This window comes from Lissotriton vulgaris, chromosome 5, assembly GCF_964263255.1.
Source record: "Lissotriton vulgaris chromosome 5, aLisVul1.2, whole genome shotgun sequence".
In the NCBI taxonomy this organism is placed as follows: domain Eukaryota; kingdom Metazoa; phylum Chordata; class Amphibia; order Caudata; family Salamandridae; genus Lissotriton; species Lissotriton vulgaris.
The window spans coordinates 472,506,235-472,527,679 of NC_141693.1; the positions used below are offsets into that span (position 1 = coordinate 472,506,235).

At 45.0% G+C, this 21,445-nt stretch overlaps 1 protein-coding gene across 3 annotated transcripts in view; it reads left to right on the forward strand.

The window, feature by feature from the left end:
• Window positions 1-293: 293 nt before the first annotated feature.
• CROCC (ciliary rootlet coiled-coil, rootletin) overlaps window positions 294-21,445 on the forward strand; it is a 463,946-nt gene continuing 442,794 nt past the window's right edge. For all 3 annotated transcript variants that reach the window (XM_086921919.1, XM_086921920.1, XM_086921921.1), the window contains exon 1: window positions 294-628. In XM_086921919.1, coding sequence (XP_086778045.1) covers window positions 584-628 — 45 coding nt within the window. In that variant the 5' untranslated portion in view covers window positions 294-583. The remainder of the gene's footprint in view (window positions 629-21,445) is intronic.

A 21,445-nucleotide genomic window follows, 5' to 3' on the forward strand; every position in this document is an offset into this window, starting at 1 on the left:
CGAGACTGCTCGGAAGAGTGAGACTGGTGCCTATTGGGTGAGACTGTGCTGTATAAGTGAGAAGCGCACGCAAGGGGGAGCCTAAGGTAACAAGACCCCCCCCCCCCCTCACAGTGAGTGGAAGGCTCATTGAGTACATGGTGTCGCGGCGCTAGGACCTGTAATCCACGGCGGGTTGGGACCGCACAGGAAGAGGCGGTGCCCGAGCCCAGGCCTGCCTCCTACTGGCTGCCAGGGCCCAGGCCCCCTAACAACACTCTCAGAAGGAGGGGGCTGTGGAAGGGGGCATTTTGGGGGTTCCGGTGTCTGTCCAGTGTTGTTCTTGCTCGGCAACGGACACTCTCGGGGGCGGGGCCAGGGTGTTTAGTGGCGCCATGGATGGCCTTTCACTTTCATCATAAAGGGATTAATTCTCCTTTGGGCAGATTACACCCCTGGGGATGAAGACCGGGATGGCCAAATGTTGGCAGATTGCGGGATAAGGACCCCCGGACTGAAGTACCCCTCCCTCCCGCCCTTGAACGCAGCTGCCCCGCTGTAGGGAGGTCTTGAGGGCGAAGGTCTGGGGCAGGTGCAGCTGCCTATGAGTGCTCCGGAGGCAGATGTGCGGCTGGAGGCGGTCATACAGGTAGGTACCTTGGAGATGCTGGCGGGTTTGGGGTGTTCATAAGGGACATGCTCAGGGGTTGCCCAGATGCGCGACCCCTCATTCACAAGTGCTCGCATTGCTTACACGTGGGGATGCAGGGATGCTGAGGATAAACACATGCATTTGCAGGGGAACTACTGAAGAGTACGGCAGGGTTGAGAGGAGTGGAGAAAAGTTTGGGACACGAATTATTGAAAGGTAGGAAGAGTGCTGAGAATCGCAGAGGGACATAGAACGGCGCTGCTAATGAGCCGAGGGCTGCTAAGAGGGTAAAGTATGGTGCTGGCAGAGAAATAAGTGCGATATGTACCGGTGCTCGTGTTGTGCTGCAGGATGCAAAGCAGTGATGCTGGAACAATTTACACAGTAGGGGTGCTGCCATCAATGTTGCATAACTGAAGCCAGAGGGATTGGGGAAAACCCAAATGTCAAACAAAGACCATGAGTAGCAATCGTATGCAGCCAGAGAGTGTTAGCTGTGACGTATGTAGCCGGTGGTGCATTTTGGAGCAGACTGTTGCAAATGTATTACTAAAGTATTGTGTGGTGGAACACTGTCCTTTACACAGAGCACATTATCCATCGAAAAGGCCATTGCATTTGCAGTACAAGTTTTACTGAGAAAGCTATGTAAACCACACAAATTATATTGTGTGGAAACTGGGTTTCAGTGAATATTTATCATTTGAACATCACCAAATAAAATATTTGGATTTGTTTTAATCCTATTAAAATCTTTGCTACCATCACACTTCAGATTTACCAAAATGTGCTTCATTTGTGCTTTCCTAACTGCTGATACATTCTGAAACATCTATACAGGTCATTTATAGGTATATACGTTGTTGTGTGTTACATAAAAACAAGCATTTGCAATGCAATAGGTCTCGCATTGCTGAAAGTTTGAGCTATTGGCGTTGCTAATAATAATGCAACACCAATAGCTAAAACTTTCAGTAATGCAAGAGCAATTGCATTGTAAATCGATCGCGGCACTTGTGTTTTAGCTGTAAACAACTTAAGCTAATGCGGGTGCCGCAATTGCTTCAAAAGTAAAAAAATAGAAAAAAACGTTTTTTTCTATTTCTTTACTTTTGAAGCAATTGCGTCACCCACGCTTTCGCTTAAGATGTTTAAAGCTAAAGCGCGGGTCCGCCATCGTGACCAAAGGAAATAAAGAGGAAAAAAAGGCATGCTGCCACTTTGAATCGCAACTAACCAAAAGAAGGGCGCGGCTGCCATTATTTCAGCCAAGGTGTGCCGATCTGGATAAATACATTTTAAAAAAGCATTGCGGGAAAGTGTGTCCTACAAAGCTATTTAAGAAAATAGTGCTCCAAGGCTGTAATTAAAACATATCGAGTAACAACACAGGTAACAGGGGGTGTCCTCATGGGAGGTTACAAGAAGAGAAAAGGCGGTATTAAGAAAAGACTATTTCACCTACTGACCAATTAAAAGCCACCATTCACAAAAGACATTGACAGGAGGCAACTAAAAAGATAGGCGGATAGTGGGGGGAGCTTCATACCCATATCCTGAATACAGTATGTCTCAAAGAGACAGCGCAAGCGCTGCCTAGGTGAGACCTAATGACACCATACAGCCTTTCCTTTCACACTCGCTGTACTCGAGCAAGACTGAGATTGTCACATAGTTCACTTAAAAAATCCCCTCACTTTGCAGTCAGAGAAAGAGAAGTCAGTACGCTTCAGTGGCAATTTGTTAGAAGACATAGTCTGACATTTGACCTCTGTTTTTGTAGACCAGCAAATGTGACAAGATAAACAGAAAATGTAAAGGCATCTTTATTGTTCATACACCTTCTGAACTCCTGCATGGTTATTTTTTGGGTGCTGCAGCAGCCCTCACACCCCAACTTCCAGTGCCAATGCTGCTAGGATGCACAGAAGGGTGATGCTAGAGGAAATAAGTCTGCTATGGGGCACTTAACATTACAGAAATGTACTGGGCCTACCACACAATCCAGAGAGGTACTGTTGTTGCTGGACTATACAGAGGATTACTGGGCAAATGTAATGCCTAGATGGGGATCTAGAAGGGGATACTTGCAGTGTACTGGGATCTTGTGGGTATAGCAAGAAGTAATGTTAAGCATTTTGTATAGCATGTTCCTACCATTTGTATCGCCTAGAAGCACTTTTGAAGACTTAGCACCTTTTTTCGATTCCAGGAGTCTTGTTGAATGCTGTGTAAGTGGCCTGTCGATATTGTGTTTTTATGTTTGGCTGTATTTCCTCTTCTTCAGATGCTCGTCATATTGAATTGAGGCGGCAAAGCTAGAGCACACTGATGTATTGTTTAGTGTTTGACTGTAGCGGATTGTAGCCGGCACTGTTCGGGTAGAGATCGGTGTTGAGAATGGTGTGCATGGATTTTAGTTTATGCCGAGGTGCCGTTGTCAATTGTTCGACTATTAGTGGTTATGTTTTGAGACATCCGTAATTAAGTGGATTTGATGACATTCTACTTGTAAGAATGAGTAGATATATGTGACTGATGTACCATTTAAGTGGCAAATGTTTTACCAGCCAGATAGCCTGGGCCTGTGTTGTGCCTATGTCAGTGCCAGGAGTTGCGTTTAAGCTATGCTGTAGAAGATTCTCTTAGTTCTGAGTTCTGCTGGAACCCCTTGAAGTCATTTAAGTCCTATCTGAGCTGTAATGTGTGAGTGTGTTATGTATTGTACTGTTGGGCTAACCTGTGGGTCTACAGCCTCATTAATACTGTGGCCTTGACAGTCTGTGTGCAGTAGGCATCCTCTCATAGACATACAGAGTGCATGCCTCCAATAATCTATACCTGTTGGGCAAGTTACCAAACAGATATAGTGAGCACAGACATCTCATTTTCTGTCCTTTTAGGCATAACAAATACAGCCTCAAGACATTCTGTAGTTCCTAGACTTGTTACCGGGTAGATACAAGTTATGTTATCAGTATATGTATGGCATCTTCAACCATTTGTATGCCAGTGAAATACTTTCTTAATCTGGGCCCCCTTTTTAGGTGGAAGCGTACCAGGTAGCACAGCTTTCTGGTTGCAGAAAGACATCTTGGAGACATTCTCAAAGTCTCCCTGGGAATGCATTCCGCCCCTTGCTTACCATTGGGTTTGTGGTTTGTAACTTACATTAGCTTGCTTTCGATTTGCTCGCTTTATTTAATTGAGGCTGTACATATGTGTTTGTCCCGCCCATAGAGTATATAGCTTGTTTACCATCGCCCCTTGTATTCTTCCATGAGTGCTCACTTTCTGTAAACAGGCCTTTACATTTTGTTCTTTCTTGTCACATTTGCTGTGCTTTCAAAGACGGAGTTCAAATTTCAGGCTCTGTCTTTCAAGGGAGCCTGGTGTTTACTTTTCTTTCGCTGACTTCAGAGTGGAAGGATTTATGTGAAACTCTTGCAGGATATTAGGGATGGGAAAGGAACGTTTTTTTTCCTAGCAAACAAGAACATTTAGATGTCTGTAAATTTACTGTGCAAATATTTCTGAATATATCACATTTAGGAAAGCACAAATGAAGCACATTTTTTTGTAATTCTGAAGTGTGGTTGAAACAAATATTTCAATACAAGCGAAACAAATCAGTACACTAGGTGATGCCATTTTCACATATTATTGTTTGTGCACTATAAAGGAATATCAGTAAAACAGTATGTCTTTACGAATGTAATGGTCATTTCAATTGACAATGTGTTATTTGTAATGGCAATACTCTACTACACTAGCCATACTCCACTGTATGACACCCTACGACACTCCAATTTACGACACTCCACGGCGTTTTACTCCACTCCATGCCACTCCACTCTCTGCCACTTCACTCTACACTACATCACTCCACGCCACAAAACTTTACTCCTCTCTACGCTATGCCACGAAACTCCACTCTAACCCCTTCAGTCTACGCCACTTCACTCTACGACACTGTACTCCACGCCACTCTATGCCTCTCCACTCTACGACACTCCACTCTAGAGCACTCTATGCCACTCCACAACTCTACTCCACTTAATGACTCTACTCTACGCCACTCTTCTACACTCCAAGCCACTTTACTCTACACCGCTCCACTCTGACACTTTACTCACTCTTCGCCACGCCATGCGCCTCTATGCCACTACACCACTTTATTCCACTCTACACCCCACGACTCTAAGGCACTCAACTCTACGGCACTCCACTCTGACAATCCACTCCACTATTCTCCTCTACTCCGCTCTAAGCTACTCCACTGTACGCCACTCCACTCTATGACACTCTATGCCACTGAACTCCACTCTGCAGCATGCTACACAATTCCCTCTCCGCTACTTCATGCCACTTTACTCCACTCTACACCACTCCTCTCTACGACACTCAGTCTCTCCACTCTACGACACACTATACTCCACGACATTCTACATCCCTCCACTTTACGCCCCTTCCCCACGTCACTTCACTCTGCGCCCCTGTACTCCACTTCACACCACTCTACTCCACTCCACTCTACTCCATTCCACTCAAGTCTGCTCCATTCAACTGCACTCCACTCCATTCCACTGCACTCCACTACACTCTTCGACACTCCACGACAATCTCCTCCATGCCAGTAACTTTTTGCCCAGTTGTACAGCATCGAAAAACACAAAAGTATGCCTACACCCAACCAATTTTTAAAAACGTATTTTTGACAAATAGGGCAAACACAAAATTCTTTAGTTTGACCCGGTATTTTTATTTATATCTATTTAGACATTTTTTAAACAATTTTTTTCAAATTTCGCAAAAAAAGGAAAAAACTGTACATTCAATACATTTCAATTACAATACACGACTATTTACAAACAAATATTTACGTTTCATATACACAATTATCATACATTCCACAGAAAATACAATATACAAACAACAAAAAATTGAAATTTTTCAATGGAGTTAATCTATATCCATAAAGACAGAAAGGACAAAGTCAAAAGGAGGAGCACAATCCTCAAATGGGGATAACTTTACGACCAGCCAAGGCCAGTTCAAGCACTTAATGGTATTGATCTCTCCCTCAGGTGTGCCGGCGCGTTTCTAGTCCAGGGAGACCAGTTCCCGGACTTTCATCAGGGCTTTGTCACTTTTCTGTATAAAATGCCGAAAAACAATAAAGATTTATTCACTTACTGAGAACTTCTCTTCTAACTCGTAATGCACCGCAAAGTATTCAATGTGTACCTGTTGATATATGGTGTCCTGGCCTCTCTCGGTATCAAAGACAATCTCAGGTTGAACTTGTTTTAGTCTTTGTTTAGGAAATAGTGGCTGATATTATACGTCAGGGCATTATTTCATTGCCTGAAATAGGAAGAAATTATATACATGAAGACGCTAGTTTTTGCACAAAGGGGGGAGGAGGATGAGACCCGCTCTCGCCCACAGAGGAGCCGGCTGGCCCTCCCTTCACTATCATCACTACCCTTGATACAGGGTGGTATTTTGGTGCCCCTTATCTCACACCACGTCCTAGTCCTGATGAAAAGACCCCACTGTAAGGTGCAACAGAGCCTACACCACACAGGGGTCAAAACGTCAACTGTCTTTTAACAACACCTACCCATCTTCAACAAAGTATTAAACTGTGATAGACCACATGGGATAGGTTTTCGTGTATATCTACTAATGTTTGTGGCAACAATTTTATGTCCCCATGTGATATGAACCAGTCAAATTTTGTGTGATCACATGCAACTATTATAACTGTCCACTCACTTCCTTGATCCTCACCAAACACCTCCCCCCCCCCTTCATTCCCCCTTTCCTTCTACTACGGGCACATGTATTTATGCTGAATATGTACAATACATGAAATGTATGACAATGAGGGTGTGAATAAATAACATCACTCATAAAGTCGGAGTATTAGTAATGTGTACACAATACTTTGCAAATGTTTTTTGTATATGCGAATGATACATAGTCTGGGACTCCTATCTATGTAATACATCATTTAGTCAGCCATAATTCCAGTGGTCAGTCCTGCTTATACCCACGGCAATCATACTAATTACACATGCACAACACCATCACTAACTCCACCCATTACGACCTACTGGGAATGCACAACACTTATACAGGAAATGATCCGTCTCATCACAAGGCAAAACCATCACACCACAACCTCCAAAATGCACAGTTACATCTAGAAGCATCCATGACTAAATAATTTCCTCTCCCGGCAACAGACCGTGCAAACATGACATACTACCCATATGCTTCATTAGCGCACTTGTGCTAAACGCGTAACCAAACCCTTGTAACAAGACTCGGACACACATAATTAAATGCTTGCTGATGAACGCAAAATCATTACCCAAACTCAGAACTGACTCTCAACAGTTTCATACAACACCTCTTCTAGACCTACTGTTGTTACCAGAAACCTGCCTCCCCGCATATTATCCATTGATTGTGCACAATGCCAATTAGCAGGAAGCATAGTGATAGACCACAAAGATGTGTAAACCCGGAAGTAATCAACTATTATGTTCCCAGTTACAGATGTCCACTACGATGTAACATTTCTTCAAGTCATACACATCTTTGCTTTCCTACTCTGCAGACCACCATGTTCAAATCCTCACTTTGTAGACTCCTTCTGTAACATTGACTTTATCCTCCACCATCCGGTCACCATCTTTGGGGACTTTAAAATCTGGCTTGAAAACCAAAACAGGCCATCCATCAGGGCACAGTCAATGACCTGGGAATTCTCAGCCTTAAACGAAGGGTAACCGGGCACATTCACTTGTCTGGTAATACTGTAGAATGTAACTTTAGCTCAGAGTATCTAGTCAGTGTGGCACCACTCACACCCCTAACCAGCTCATTGTTCTGTTTTCTATTCCCAGACCTTCCCTCCCACTCTCAGCCAACCGTATGCAACAACCCTTTTCCATCTGCTCCTTGAGGTCCGTTACATTCACAGCACTAGAGATTTGTCTTCCACCTCCAACAGCCTCACATGCAGAACAGATTCACCAAACAACTGCATCATAAACATGTGTGCCTGCTTTGGGCTCCACCCTCTTTTAACAATAACAGAAACTATGCAACAGCATATGGTTCCCCAGTCTCTAGCTATCTAAAAAGCAAATGAACTCCTCACTTGAACAGAATTAGAGCAACACATACAAACAATCCTGTAGGCAAACCTGCATACCAGTGACAACTGAAATGGTATCATGAAACCATATGCAGCACAACAAAACATTTTCTGCTGAAACTCACAAAAATAGCTCTCTACAGTTCTACATTGACCACAGATCCCCATACTATGCACCAACACCATCATACAAGCACTGGATGCAATGCTTTTGCATGTCAACATAAACTGGCTAGCGCGCTACACCTCTCTCTCATCAGTATGCCACCCCCCTTATACTTGCCTGCTTCTCTGGGCCTAAATTTCAATGCCTCTTCCCCGTTCCACTTCTGACACACCGGGACCAAGCACGTTGAATCCCCAGATGATCACTGGCAGACATCCTCCCACTAGGAAGTGCCCTCTCTGCCCTTTACAGCAAAGCCAGCGTGCTCCTTTCTCGATGCTGCTCTCGAGTTGCAGAGAAGCTCAAAGTAGCTTACATAAAACTTGTCAACAAGAACCTTTATCAAAAAAGCTAGACCTAAACCAACATTGAAGAACCCATGTCAAAATGCAAATACTCATCGGAACAGCTGGTCTGTAACCAGCTTCAACATTCCAACAGAACGATCTGCTTCTCAGGTCTGAGTCTGATGCCTCCTTCTATCTTGTCTCAGGTAGACCATAGACAGGCAGACCGCAGACCTCAGACCAGGAACGGCAATCACTTTGTACTTATTGACCAACTACAATGCCAAAGAATTGATGGCCTCCTCTCAAGTGAATCTTGGCTTTCCTAAGAGAGATCTCACAAATCATATAAATTCCTGCGCGCTTTTACTAATCTCACACACTGAGTCTTACACGTGTGCACGACAGAGCAGCCATGCCACCTCTACCCCAGAAACGATATCCCTCCAGCTTTGCACTTCCTCCAGCGTCTCCATATCTCAGACAGAATCATCTCCAGAGTCCTCTGGTGGCACACAAGAAGAAGCAGTGGCACAGACACCTGGACACATACAAGGATGTGGAGAATCTGACAAGCTCTTGGGACATAGACCAGGATACTAGGACAAGAACAAGGATGCTGTAACAGAGAGGTTAGGTGGTGACACTTGGGTACGAGCACCAGAACAACAACACTGCCACTGGCACAAGGATAGTGTGGGAAAAAAACCCATCCTTGAGCACATGTTCTTTGACACAGACACCAGGACAAAAACAAAGGGTCCGACATTTGGACACGTATCTTGGGTAGGCATGGTATGCCCTAGGAAATGAACAATGGAACACGGAAAAGGACTGTAGCTCACAGACTTCGAGGATCGACTTTGGTGCACAGAGAATAATCTAGACCATACTCACTATGATAAGATCACTGAGACAAATACACAGTTTCTTCAACTGAATCACATGCACTGGGAAATAAACACTGGAAAACAAACTAGAATACGGAGACTCCCACACTGGGACACTGTTCGGGGTATGGACATAAACAAGGGGAGACCGACACAAACTGTGATTAAGGATATTTGACACATACAAAACTGAGGCTCATCTGCCCTAGATCACATACCCTGCACCCTGACACATTAACAGGGATGGCACAGAAATGGAGACTGGGGCACAGGGACATTGACAGAGTGACATAGAAATTGGGTTGCAGTCATAGACTATGAATGCCCCCATGATGTACGACTCAATGCCTAGCCTCGATGTAAAGGAACGCTGTTATACTTACCAGATATCACCTAACAACAATACCAAATACCACATGACTTGTGTCATCACACAGTCGATTTGCCAGTCAAGTTATATTACCTGTGCAGTTTGAGGCCCCAAGCAGGAGAGCTAACCCTTGTGTTACACAGTTAGAACAGTACTGAGCATGAGCCTGTAGAGCTGGTGGGGCCGGGATTGGGGGGCTGTGAGATTTTAGCTCAGGATAGTTGCTAGGTTTGGCAGCTCGGTCTGCCATGCTTGCTGCTGGATCTCTGCCAATGTACACGTCTGGTGGCTGTGAACAGTCTTTCAGAGGAGTCCCCTCTGTTGTGGGGCCCTCTTCTTTGCTTGGTGAAGCAGCTATTGCCTTGGTGGTTCTGTTTTTGGCTGCTTGGTGTGTTCTCTGTTGCTGATTGTGTGTAATTTAGGCCACGTTAAAGACCCATGGTCTTCGTGAATCAAATGAAGTTTAACATACATATCCAGAGGCGGCGGGTACATCTCAATTTCCTCCACTATGTTCATAACCCTCAAGCCGGTGCGCCCTGTATTGAAAAGTCACATCTCCAAGGAGGGGGGAGTACGGTCCCCGAATGAGCGAGCAGTCACCCGAGGAGATGGGCAGCAATCCATGCCCATGTAGCCATCCAAACAAATTGCCTGGCTCCGATTCATATCTAAAGCTGTGCCGTTCATCTCCTTCAAGCTTAAATGCATTCTTGGCTGAAGTCTTGGTGGCGGCCTCAGAAAACCTACTGGATTGTGGGAGATGCTACCCTGTCTGAGGTCCTAATGACCATGATAAATCAAGCCAAACACTCTTGTAGTACTCAACAGGAACTGGTTGATGGGTAGCGGTTCATCCTTATTGGCATGAAAGAGTGCCAGTCACCAAGGAGCCAACGAGGAGAAGGATAGGTGGTCCGATTCACAGTTACTACTACGTGGGAAGAGATTTATAGCATCGCCACATAAAATCAGGACGCCCACAAATAACAAAAGATGAAGTGCATGCAATTGCACAAGATATGCATAGTGACTGCCAACTAGCATATAACCAAAGGTATCTGAGCAAAGCACTTGGAAACCAAATTCTGCAAAAGGTCACAAACACAAATAGAACATTGTCTGTTATGTTAATGTTTGAACTTAAAGACCAGACTACACTAAACCTTAGCAGCAAGCTCGGATTTTTACATAAGTATTCTCAAAGTCTTTTGCCAAATATCAAAAAAGCCTAGTACTCGATGCCTATAAATGAGTTGAAGAGACTGCATCCTTCGGCTCAAACTTTTTTTCCATAGTGCAGTGAGTAAAACAAAAAAAACTATCTTCTTAAAGTATAAATCTCTATTGAGTTGCTCATGTCAAACTAAACTTTCAGTCTTCTTAAAAAAAAATCAACATTTTGGAAAGAATCATTATTGGATCTCTTAGAAATTTATTCTCCCTGTCTGTTTTATGGGGCTTAATTGCCTTGAGATGCCTATCTCTGGATTGTGCTTCAGATCAGACCTCTCAATTTATGCGACTATGTTGGACCAAATTATGTGGTAAATTTGGTTGAATTATGTGGGATGACGAAGGCTAACTATGTGGACTATTAGGTGATTAAAGCCAATGTATGTGGTAATTCCTGTGACATTATTTAACTGTTATAACATTTTAACTAACTTAGATTTTGATGCTAAACAGATCTCAACGCTTGAGAAAATAAGATATTTTTTCTAAAGCAAGAAGACTTTGCAAATTTAACAGACTGCAAATTCACCACTAAAGAGATCCTGAATGCCACACCTGGTGTGTCCAGATGGACCATTTATGCGGTCTGACGCAATAGGACCACCTACTTTTCCAACTAAGGTGCTTTGTAACCTGAGTATCTGTTTTGGTTCCAGTCTTGCCCGGGTGGCTAAGACCGTCAGGTCCTCTGCATGGTTATGGACATGTTCCCCTGCCGTGAGTGGCCATCTGTACTATTGTCTGGATCCCTAATGCTGATTTTTATTGTCCTAGGCAAACACGGATCATGCATATGTGCCATGACATATGCCTGTGTCATGGATTGCAAACTTTTGTGACAAGGAGGGGCACACAAACGCTACCCTCGTGGTGGTGGAAGGCAGCTGCCTTCACAAAGAGATAATAACACGAGCGAGGTGGTGGCAGCAGACGGTGTAGTAAACAGTACTAGTGAACAGGTCCTTTTTAAACCTGTGTCACTGGAGTGAGGCCTACATGCTCACTCAGCTTTTTAAAGGCCAGCTGCTGTGTGCTTTACTCACCCTTGGCCTGCATCAGTTAGATGTAGAATGCTGGGAGCCCAGGAGTGATGGCTGCACTGGATTTATATCTGCCTGGGAAGGGTACAGTATAGAGATGGAGCAGTACTGTTCAGTGCATGCATGGTGAGTGCGTGTACTGGGTGGATGTATACCGGAGAGGAATACAATACATGAGAGATGTAGTGCTGGAAAAGCGTGCGCAGTGAAAGCATGTGCTGGTGTATGTGTGATTGCGAGAAGTACAATACGTGAAGGGTGAAGTGCACTCATGGGGAATGTTTGTACTGACCGTGTGGGTGGTTGCAACAGCAGCACAGAAAGGCTACAGCACTGAGCAGTGCACACAGAATGAATGTGTGGGCTGAATGTATCTGTCCTGTGATGGCACAGTGCATGGAGGCAACTGTACCGAAGAGTGCATGTACTGTGTCCATAAACTGAGTGCAAGTGTGCCTGTAATGGTACATTACATGGAGATTGCTGCTTTCCTGTGATCTGGGTGAGACACGCTGGAGAAGGAAGAAAGAGAGAGACTCCCCCTTTACACTTCAAAGGGTGCTCATTGATTCAGAGATAGATCCCAAGGGAAGGGCATGGACACATCTCAGGAAAGAGAAGAGGCTGATAAGTAATTCATAAAGAGTCGGACCAGGAGCCCATGATTAACCTTTTGATGCTTACATCACTGTAGCTGACATCCAGGTGTGAACTCTAGTCACTCCCATGGTCTGTGTTGTAGGACTATCAGCTTTGGAGTCTCTTCAAGAGGAAGAAGACAGAGAATCGTGTACACATCAAAAGAAGCAGAACCAAACACAAACCTTCAAAGGCCATAAATCACTTTTAGTGTCTGGAAATGGACTTCATCATCATCTTTATTTCGATGACATAGAGCTTATAAAGGACACATCACAATATTATTATAAATATAACAGTCATAGTTTAAAAAATAATTAGGAATAAATTACAATAAAACATAACAATAGTTGCTTAAAAAGCAAAAAACAATTACAAGAGGCCTATTTAACAAGGACTTCCTTTTAAAGCATAATAGCATTTCTAGTTAATCCATACATAAATATTAAAACTAAAAACCTAACACCTATATCCATACGTCTCAAGGAATAAAATTATCTAATAACCATCATACAATATAGGATAAGCGAAAGGGGTCGCTCAATACATATATCTAGGAGTGTAAACTGGTGCGGAAAGCTAAGATTAAATTCCAAGTCCATTAAAAAGATCACCCGATACACTTATTGCACCTAATCCATAGGGCTAATAAAAATGTGGCTAGGTTCACTCGCTTATCAAGGTGTTGATCCACATTTGGAATACCTCCCTTGCATCTGGCATTTTCTCTGACTTGTGGAAACATGACATTGTCCTCCCCCTCAGGTAAAAAAAACAATGGAAAACCAGGAGATCTGAGCAATTATCGCCCCATCTCATTACTAACGGCCCCTGCAAAAATGCGGGAAAAATTGGTACAGAGACAACTGACCAATTTTATTGAGGAACATTGCATTCTACACGATACCCAATCTGGTTTCAGACCCGGTTTCAGTACTGAGATGGCTCTCTTAAAGGTGGCAGAATCGGTAAGAATGTCGGTGGACTCAGGGGCATCAGCAATGCTGGTGCTCCTGGATCTATCCGCAGCATTTGATACGGTAGACCACACAATATTGTTGCAAAGACATCAGTTTGGGTGGGGCAGTTCTGCCTTGGCTGAAGTCGTTTCTCACCAATCGGGCACTCAAGAAATTGCCTTACAACCCCACTCCAAACCAAAGCAGATATGGTGTTGCGTTCCTCAGGGGTCGGCACTAAGCCCACTTCGTTTCAACATATATTTGGCCCAGTTGTTCTCACTCATTGCCAACTGGGGAGTGAAGGCGATATCATACACCGACGACACCCAGCTGGTGTTCTCGTTTAAAGAGCAATCGGATGACGCCTTCAAGTTTTGTAAGGGTTGTCTGAAAGATATCTCCTTTTGGATGAATAATAATAATTTGAAACTACCTCTGGCTGTATAAACCACTTGCTCTGCCCCCTGACACCAATCGAGGTCCTTTCCCCAATCTTAGATTGTCGCAATAGTCGTTGCCGCCCATGTTCTTGCTATATTTCTTTTTGCCACTCCTGCTGCCATTTTTAGCCAAATTTCTATGAGCCTAGGCCAATCATGTTCCTCTTTTATTCCCAGGAGTAGCCATGTGGCTCCACAGGGAGAACTAGGTTTGCCACTTTTGCCATCACTGTGGTGACTTGTGTCCAGTAGGATTGAACCAGTCGACATTCCCACAGGGTGTGGAAAAAAGGATCCCTATAACTCACATCCCTTTCAACACAGTGGGGAGTCCGCTCTTCCCATTTTGTACAAGAGGGTCTGCGCATAGTACACTCTGTGGAATACCCTGAGCTGGATCAGTCTGAATCGTACTCTGATGGACAGTTCTCGGGGGGGGGGGGGGGGGGGGGGGGGGGTTTGTAGGACCTCTGTTCAGTCGTCGTCATCTAGCGTCTCACCCAGGTCAGTCTCCCATGCCCGTTTCAAGGGGCCCAGCAAGTCTGGAGGATTATTTATTAGCTTCTTATAGATTAGCGACATTCCATTTTTTGTTAGTGGCTTTGTCAGTATTCGGTTCTCTAACGGTGAGGCTTCAGGCACCTGTCCCCCTGTAGGCAAGTGGCAATGTAGTGCATGCCCAACTGAGTATGTTAGAATGTAAGTCAGCAAATGTTACATATGTTTGATTCCTCCAGAAGTCCCCTAAGTGCTCTACTCCAAGGAGCCTCCACCCCTGAAAACCACGCAGTCCGCCTACTTCTTTCAACAGTGCACTACACCATAAGGGTGTCTGTGCCGTTAATCTCCCTTTACAGCCAAGGAACCGGGTAGCCGCATGCCATATGTCTATAGTCACTCACGTATGTTGTGGTCAAGTACCTCTACTCTGTCTAGCATACAACAATAATTTTTACCCTCCCGGGCCCATATCCATCCTGTCTACTATATTTGCTGGACCCAGTCATTGATTACTAGTAGCTGTGAGGCCCAGTAATATTTTTGAACATCTGGGACCACCAGCCCGACATCTTATACCCCTTTCTGTAGCTTAGCTAGGACAATCCTCAGGGCACCACCCTTCCAGAGTAGTCTACGAACTGCCTGGTCAATATTTCGAAACGTTTTCTGCGGGATCTTGCAGGGCGTGTTTTGCATCATGTAAAGCAGTCGCAGGAGGGCTTTCATTTTACAGAGAGCTGCGCTACCCATTATTGTTAGTGGGAGAGATTACTGATGCGACACATCCGTTTTCAGTCACTCAAATTGCCGGTCCAAATTACACTTAAGGAAGTCTTGTGGGTCTCGTGTGATATATATCCCTAAGTATCTGAATCCTCCAAACTCATTGGGCCAGGCAATCATGGGGCAGGCGCGAGGCCTCTCCCGATAGGGGGTATATCACTAATTTTGGCCAGTTGATGGAATAACCGGAGTGCTCTCCAAATATACAGAATATCTGCATCAGTGTTGAGGTCTGGCTATAAACAATATGATATCATCCACGTATAGGGTGATACTTTCTTCCCAGACTCCCATAGCAGGTGTAACCCAGATTAGAGGATCTTAGCGGATCCATGCTGCCAACGGTCCAAGAGCCAAAGCAAATATCATAGGGGATAGTGGGCACCCCTGCAGTGTGCCTCTCTTGAGTTCGAAACTATTTGAGAAGGTACTGTTTACTCTCATCCTTGTCATAGGGGCCTGGTAGAGAAGTCTGTTCCAAGCCCTAAATTTAAGGCTGAAGCCTGGCTTTTCCAGGGCTGCAAATATGTAATTCCATACAACTGAATCAAACGCCATTTTGGCGTCTAAGGCCATTGCTATCATTTGTAAGCTTCCGCATGATTTAGTCAAATAAAGCACTCCAAACAGACGTTGCAAGTTTAGCCAGGTGCTCCGGCCAGGAATGAATCCTGACTGGTCCGGATATACAATTGAGGGCTATACTGCCCGCAGTCTAGTTGCTAGGACCTCTGCCAGTACCTTAGCTTCTGCAGTAAGCAAAGAGATTGGTCTGTAAGAACTACAGCCACCTGGTGGCTTCCCTTCTTTGTGTTTTGTTACTATGATTGTCATCTTTTGATCTATTGGGAGGCATCCCACTGGTAATGCTTCTTGATACATTGCTAACATTGGTTTAATCACCTTCCCACCATGCCTTTGTAGAGCTCAATTGGTATCTCATCGGGTGCCTGCGCTTTGCCAGACTGAAGACCCCTTATCGCATTGCGCAGATCTTTTTCCATCAAATCCACTTCTAATGTCTCCTGCTCATCCCCAATTAATGTCTGATGGTCCACATCTTTTAGGATATCAGCACAGTCTTCAGCTGTCATGCTAGTCTGGGATGCATATAGAGACTCATAGTAGGAAGCAAAAGTTTCAGCGACACCCGCGTTTGTCGTATGAATGTTACAGTCTTTGTCTTTTACCTCCAGTACCCATGACCTTTCTTTATGACACGCCTCTAGCCACGCTAGAAATTTAGCCACCTTACCTCCTACATCATAAAGGTGTCGTTGTATGGCTAGGGCGTGCTTGCAGGCTAAGTCCTCTTTCAATGCTCTCAATTCCTGTTGGCAGAGCAGTACATGGTGTCTATTTCCTATCCTGCTGGAAGTGCGTTTCTTTCAATTTCTATCACTTTCTCTTCTAATTTCGTACACTACTGTTTAGATTCTTTCTTCTTGCAGCCTATTATAGCTTGGGTGAACCCCCACATCACTGTCTTAAAGGTTTCCCCACAGAGTCAGTGCTGAATCAACCGATCCCTGGTTTCCCCCCACATACAGAACCGTCTCAATGCGTATTTTTTTTCCTAATGTCTTTGTCCTTCAGGTACCAGGGGTTCAGTCGCCGCAGGTTTTGATAGTCTGTTGGTGGGCCCAGTAGGTGGACCTGCACTGGGAAATCATCCAATATCCCTCTAGCTAAATTTGTAGCTGCAGCAAATTGTGACAGTAAAGCCCAGGGGGGTCAGAAAGTAGTTAATCCTGGACAAGCTACCATGTGGTGGTGAAAAGTATGTGTATTATAGGGCGCCAGGACTTAACTCCCTCCAGAGGTCAGTCAGACCCAAAGTCCAAGGCAAATTATGAGAGCGGAGTCAGCCCTCCTCCCCCTCCCGCCCTGGCACCTGTCCTATCTACTCTTGGGTCAAAGACAGCATTAAAGTCACCTCCTATTAGTAGTGTACCCGTAGGAAACTCAACCAGCAAGGTCCCCAGATCAGAAAGGGTCGGTAGCAAAAGCCTGGGTGGGGTATAGACTGAACAGACGCTAAGGTCTATCCCGTTCCAGTTCCTGTGAAGGGCCACATATCAGCCATGGTCATCCCTCCAAACTTTCAGAGGGACAAAGGGCAACGTCTTTTTAATCAGAATTCTCACTCCCTGTGAGTCTGACGTGCATCTCGCATGGGCCCTCCGAATATATCCCATTCTATCTTATGCCTTGAAGTGGTGTCCCTTCAGGTGTGTCTCTTGTATGAGTACAATATCTGTGCCGTGGCGTTTTAGATGTTGCAGGATCAGTGTTCGCTTGATGCCACTACCCAGTCCATTTATATTCCAGGACCATATCTTTAATCTATTCTCATGTTTAGCATCCATGCACCCGGTCCATACCCCATTCCCTTGTGTGTCGCTGAGGAGAGGCACTCAGACTGACCCTCATAAGGGGAGACTCTACACCCATATCCTTTTGTTGTCTGCTTGAGCACTTGTATCTGGTAGAGTGCAGTGTAGCCATAATAACTACAACTAAAAACCCCAACATCCGTCATTCCTCCCCCCCCCCCCCACTACCCTGCTTAGTGGAAACTGAACTATCCACTCCCCCAACTTGCAGAATGCCTGTCGCCCCCAACTTAGCATCTAATAGCGGGATGTGGTATAGCGTCCGGTTTCTGGCTGACTGATATTTTTCTAACTTTGGTGACAGTACTTTCCCTGGCAAAAGGAGCGTTTACTCCAAATGTTCCCTTTCTCCTTGTCCTCTCCCTGTCATACCGGCAATACATCCCCCCGGAGTGTCCACCAGCCCCCCACCTCACCACAGCAGCCCACCAGCATCAATTCTTAACAGTTCTATGTCGTAGACCCGCTGGGTCCAGTTTTCATATATGTCTATTAGGGGATGCAGGTCTAGAGTGTTGCTCTGCCACTTCGGGTCTCCTTTTGCCAGATCCCTTTGCCATATCCTTCTTTCTGTCTCTGGCGGCCCCTTTACCTATCACTTTCCAGCCCTCTAGCCAATCCCACGCCTCTTCTGGAGTTGCAAAGTGCATCATATATTTCAGTTCTTTGATCGTTTTTTTGACTTCATCAAAACTCATGCGTTGCCGCTGTACCTGTAGGGTAAAATCTGGAAAGAATCTTATTTCGGCGTTGTCTACCCTTCGGTCTCCCTGTGCCCGTGCTGCTTGGAGAATTGCATCTCTCTCTCTATAGTTCAATATACGGGCGATGATGGTACGCAAAGGTGCTCCTGGCTTTGGCGGCGGGCCTAGTGCCCTATGGGCCCTCTCCACCAAGAAGAATGTCGACAGGCGCTTAGGCTTCAACGTGTTAAGAATAAAATCTTTCAAGAACAGGTCCACGCTGGGGCCCTCAGAGCCCTTTGGGACCTCCACCACTCTAATGTTGTTGCGCCTTGCGCTTCCCTCTTGATCTTCGAGCCTAGTGGACATCTGCATACTTAGCGTAGTGAGGCTCAGTACCTGCTCTTCAAGCCGTTTGTTCGTGGATAGTAGTTCATTTATTTGTGTTTCAGCTACTGCCACCGTTTCTGACAATTTGTGGAAATCCACGTGGAGCAGATTGACCTCTACCGTTACTGTTTCTAATTTGGGTTCAATAGGGGTGACAGAGCTCCTGAGCCCTTGAACGGCAGCCATTGTTAATTAAAAAAAATATATATTTTGCATCTTGCAGAGATAAATACAGTACACAGCAAGAAGAAAAAGATAACTTCTTTAAACAGTAAACAAAAAGCACTGTGAAAGATTACGTCCTTGAGTTCAGTCGGCATTGATACACATATAATCATTTGCGGCATTGGTATTGTTAAACTTTGTTTTCCCAGTGGTAGTGTCTTACAGTATGTGTCCGGGGTTGGGCTGGTGATGGGTTACTCGTCTTTATCTTGTTTCTGGTGCCCTCGGTCATGCTCAGGGCTCTATCCTCGCCCTCTATTTCTATTTCCAGCCCATTGTATCTCAGCCATGGGCCCCAGATCCTAGTGAATTTCTGCAGGCACTCTCTCGCCTGGTATATAACCATTTCTGCACCCATGTAATGGTCTAGTCCCTTCTTCTATTCTGTCAATGTGGGGAGAACCGGGCTCCCCCATGTCTAGCAATGTCTAGTTTGGCTACAATGAGCCCTAGATTACATAATAGGAGATTGTGACGGGAGAGATCTACAGCAGAGGGTATATCTAGAAGAAAGTATTTGGGATCTGTGGTTATCTGTGCCTCCAATATTTTAACCAGCTCTTCTATGATTTGGGACCAGGATACTTTTAAGCGATTGCCTTCCCATAATGTATGTATGTACATCCCTTCCTCCACCTTACAGAGGAGGCATTCTGGTGTTTCAGCTTTCCCAATTTTCTGTAAGTGCGCCCTACCAAGGTATGCCCTGTGTAGAATCTTGAGCTTTATCAGCCTCAATCGTAGTTTGATGGCCACTTCTCTTGGGTGCATTAACTCCGCCTCCCAATCCATCTCCTCCAGCTCGCCCATGGTGGCCTCCCATTTCGTTTGGAGCAATTTTAGGTTATCTGGTATATTGTTTATAAGTGTTTTATATGTCCATGAGACTGCTTTGTCTGTGATTTCTCCCTGTAATAATCTATCCTCTAACGGCACAAATTCTGGGAGTTCTGATACGTCTAGCTTCTCTGCTCTCCAGGCATGTTATAGCTTTAAGTAGTTGTATCTTTGAGTGTTCTTCAGCTTATATTTATGCTGGAGGAAGCTAAAGGGGATCAGGGCGCCCTTCTCTCCTATGTCACCCAATCTGGATATCCCTATCGTATCCCAAGTTCGGAAGCCTTTTAATTTGACTATTATTGGTAGGCGTGTCCCCACCCATAACGGAGTCTCTCTCGTGCGTTTCTCATCCCATTTTGTTTGGCGTTCTGCCGTTTTCCATGCTTATATTGCACTTTGGGTTGCTGGGAGTAGCTGCTGCGTTCCTTTGCCCGCATACATGTGGTGAAGGTATCAGTGAGGGTAGAATTGAAGCCTCTCAAGGGGATGTTCTCCTGGCAGATGTCCCCATTTATTTATGGCTACAGGTGTACTTCTCAGTAGTATGATCTGACGTCTCGGAACGCTATCCCCCATTATATTGACTACATTGAAATGTCTGTGGGCTTATTCGCGGGTGTCCCCCATTCCAGAGGAGTATGCGCATCTCTGTATCTATTGTCTTAAAAATCTCTTCAGGCATTTTGTGATATGTATTTTGGAGGACTTGGAGCAGCTTGGGAAGTGTAATCATCTTATACATCGCTGCTCTGCCTAGTAGTGTCAATGGGAGATTTCTCCATCTTTGCACATCTTCGTGAAATTCCTTCAGCACCCTTTTGATGTTATTGTTGAGACTCATTGGTATGTTGGTAGTTAAGTATAGACCTAGATATCTAAACCCTTCTTTATCTGTAGTTGACTGGGGAGACCTTGCACATCCAGGCTCTCCCCTACCGGATATAAGTTAGATTTGTCCTAGTTTCTGCGGTAGCTGGTATGACGCCCATAGTCCTTGAATACGTGCAGTATAATAGGAAGTGCCAGTTTTGTGTTTGTGACATATAGGAGAATATCAACTGCGTAGAGTGAGATACACTCATCTTTCAACTGTTCTAGATTGTCTCTGAAGCCCCCTATTGTCTGCAGGATTCCTGATAAAGCATTCTAGGGGCTCTAGCACCATGGCGAATAGCAGGGGAGATAGAGGGCATCCCTGTCTAGTGCCTCTGCTCACTGGGAAATCTGTTGATGTTACTCCATTGATCCGCACACACGCCCTTGGGTTTGTGTATAATAAGTCTATCCAGGCTATGAAGGTTGGACCGAACCCACATTTCTAAAACACTTGGCTCATGAATGGCCAGTGGGCAGCGTCAAATGCTTTTTCTGCGTCTAGAGATACGAATATGTATGGATCAGGTCTGTCTTGCACTGTGTCTAGCCAGTTGGCCAGCCTGCGCAGGTTAAATCTCGTGGCCCTTTTGGGCATAAATCTAGTCTGGTCAAAATGGATTAGGGATGTAATCACCGGTAGTAGTCTTGTTGCTAGGATCATGGACAATATTTTTGTTTCAACATTCAGTAGTGATATCGGCGGGTAGGACCCACACTCGAGTGCGGGTTTCCCTGGTTAGTGAATCGCCACTATTTTGGCGCTACAGAGATCTAGTGGAAGGGTACCATCTGTCTGGGCTGCCAGGTAAATTTTTAGGAGGTGTGGGCCGCGCAAGGCCTCATTAGTTTAAAATTAATCTTCTGGTAATCTGTTGTGGCCCGACCCTTTTCCTGATTTCTGTTTGGCGATGGGTGC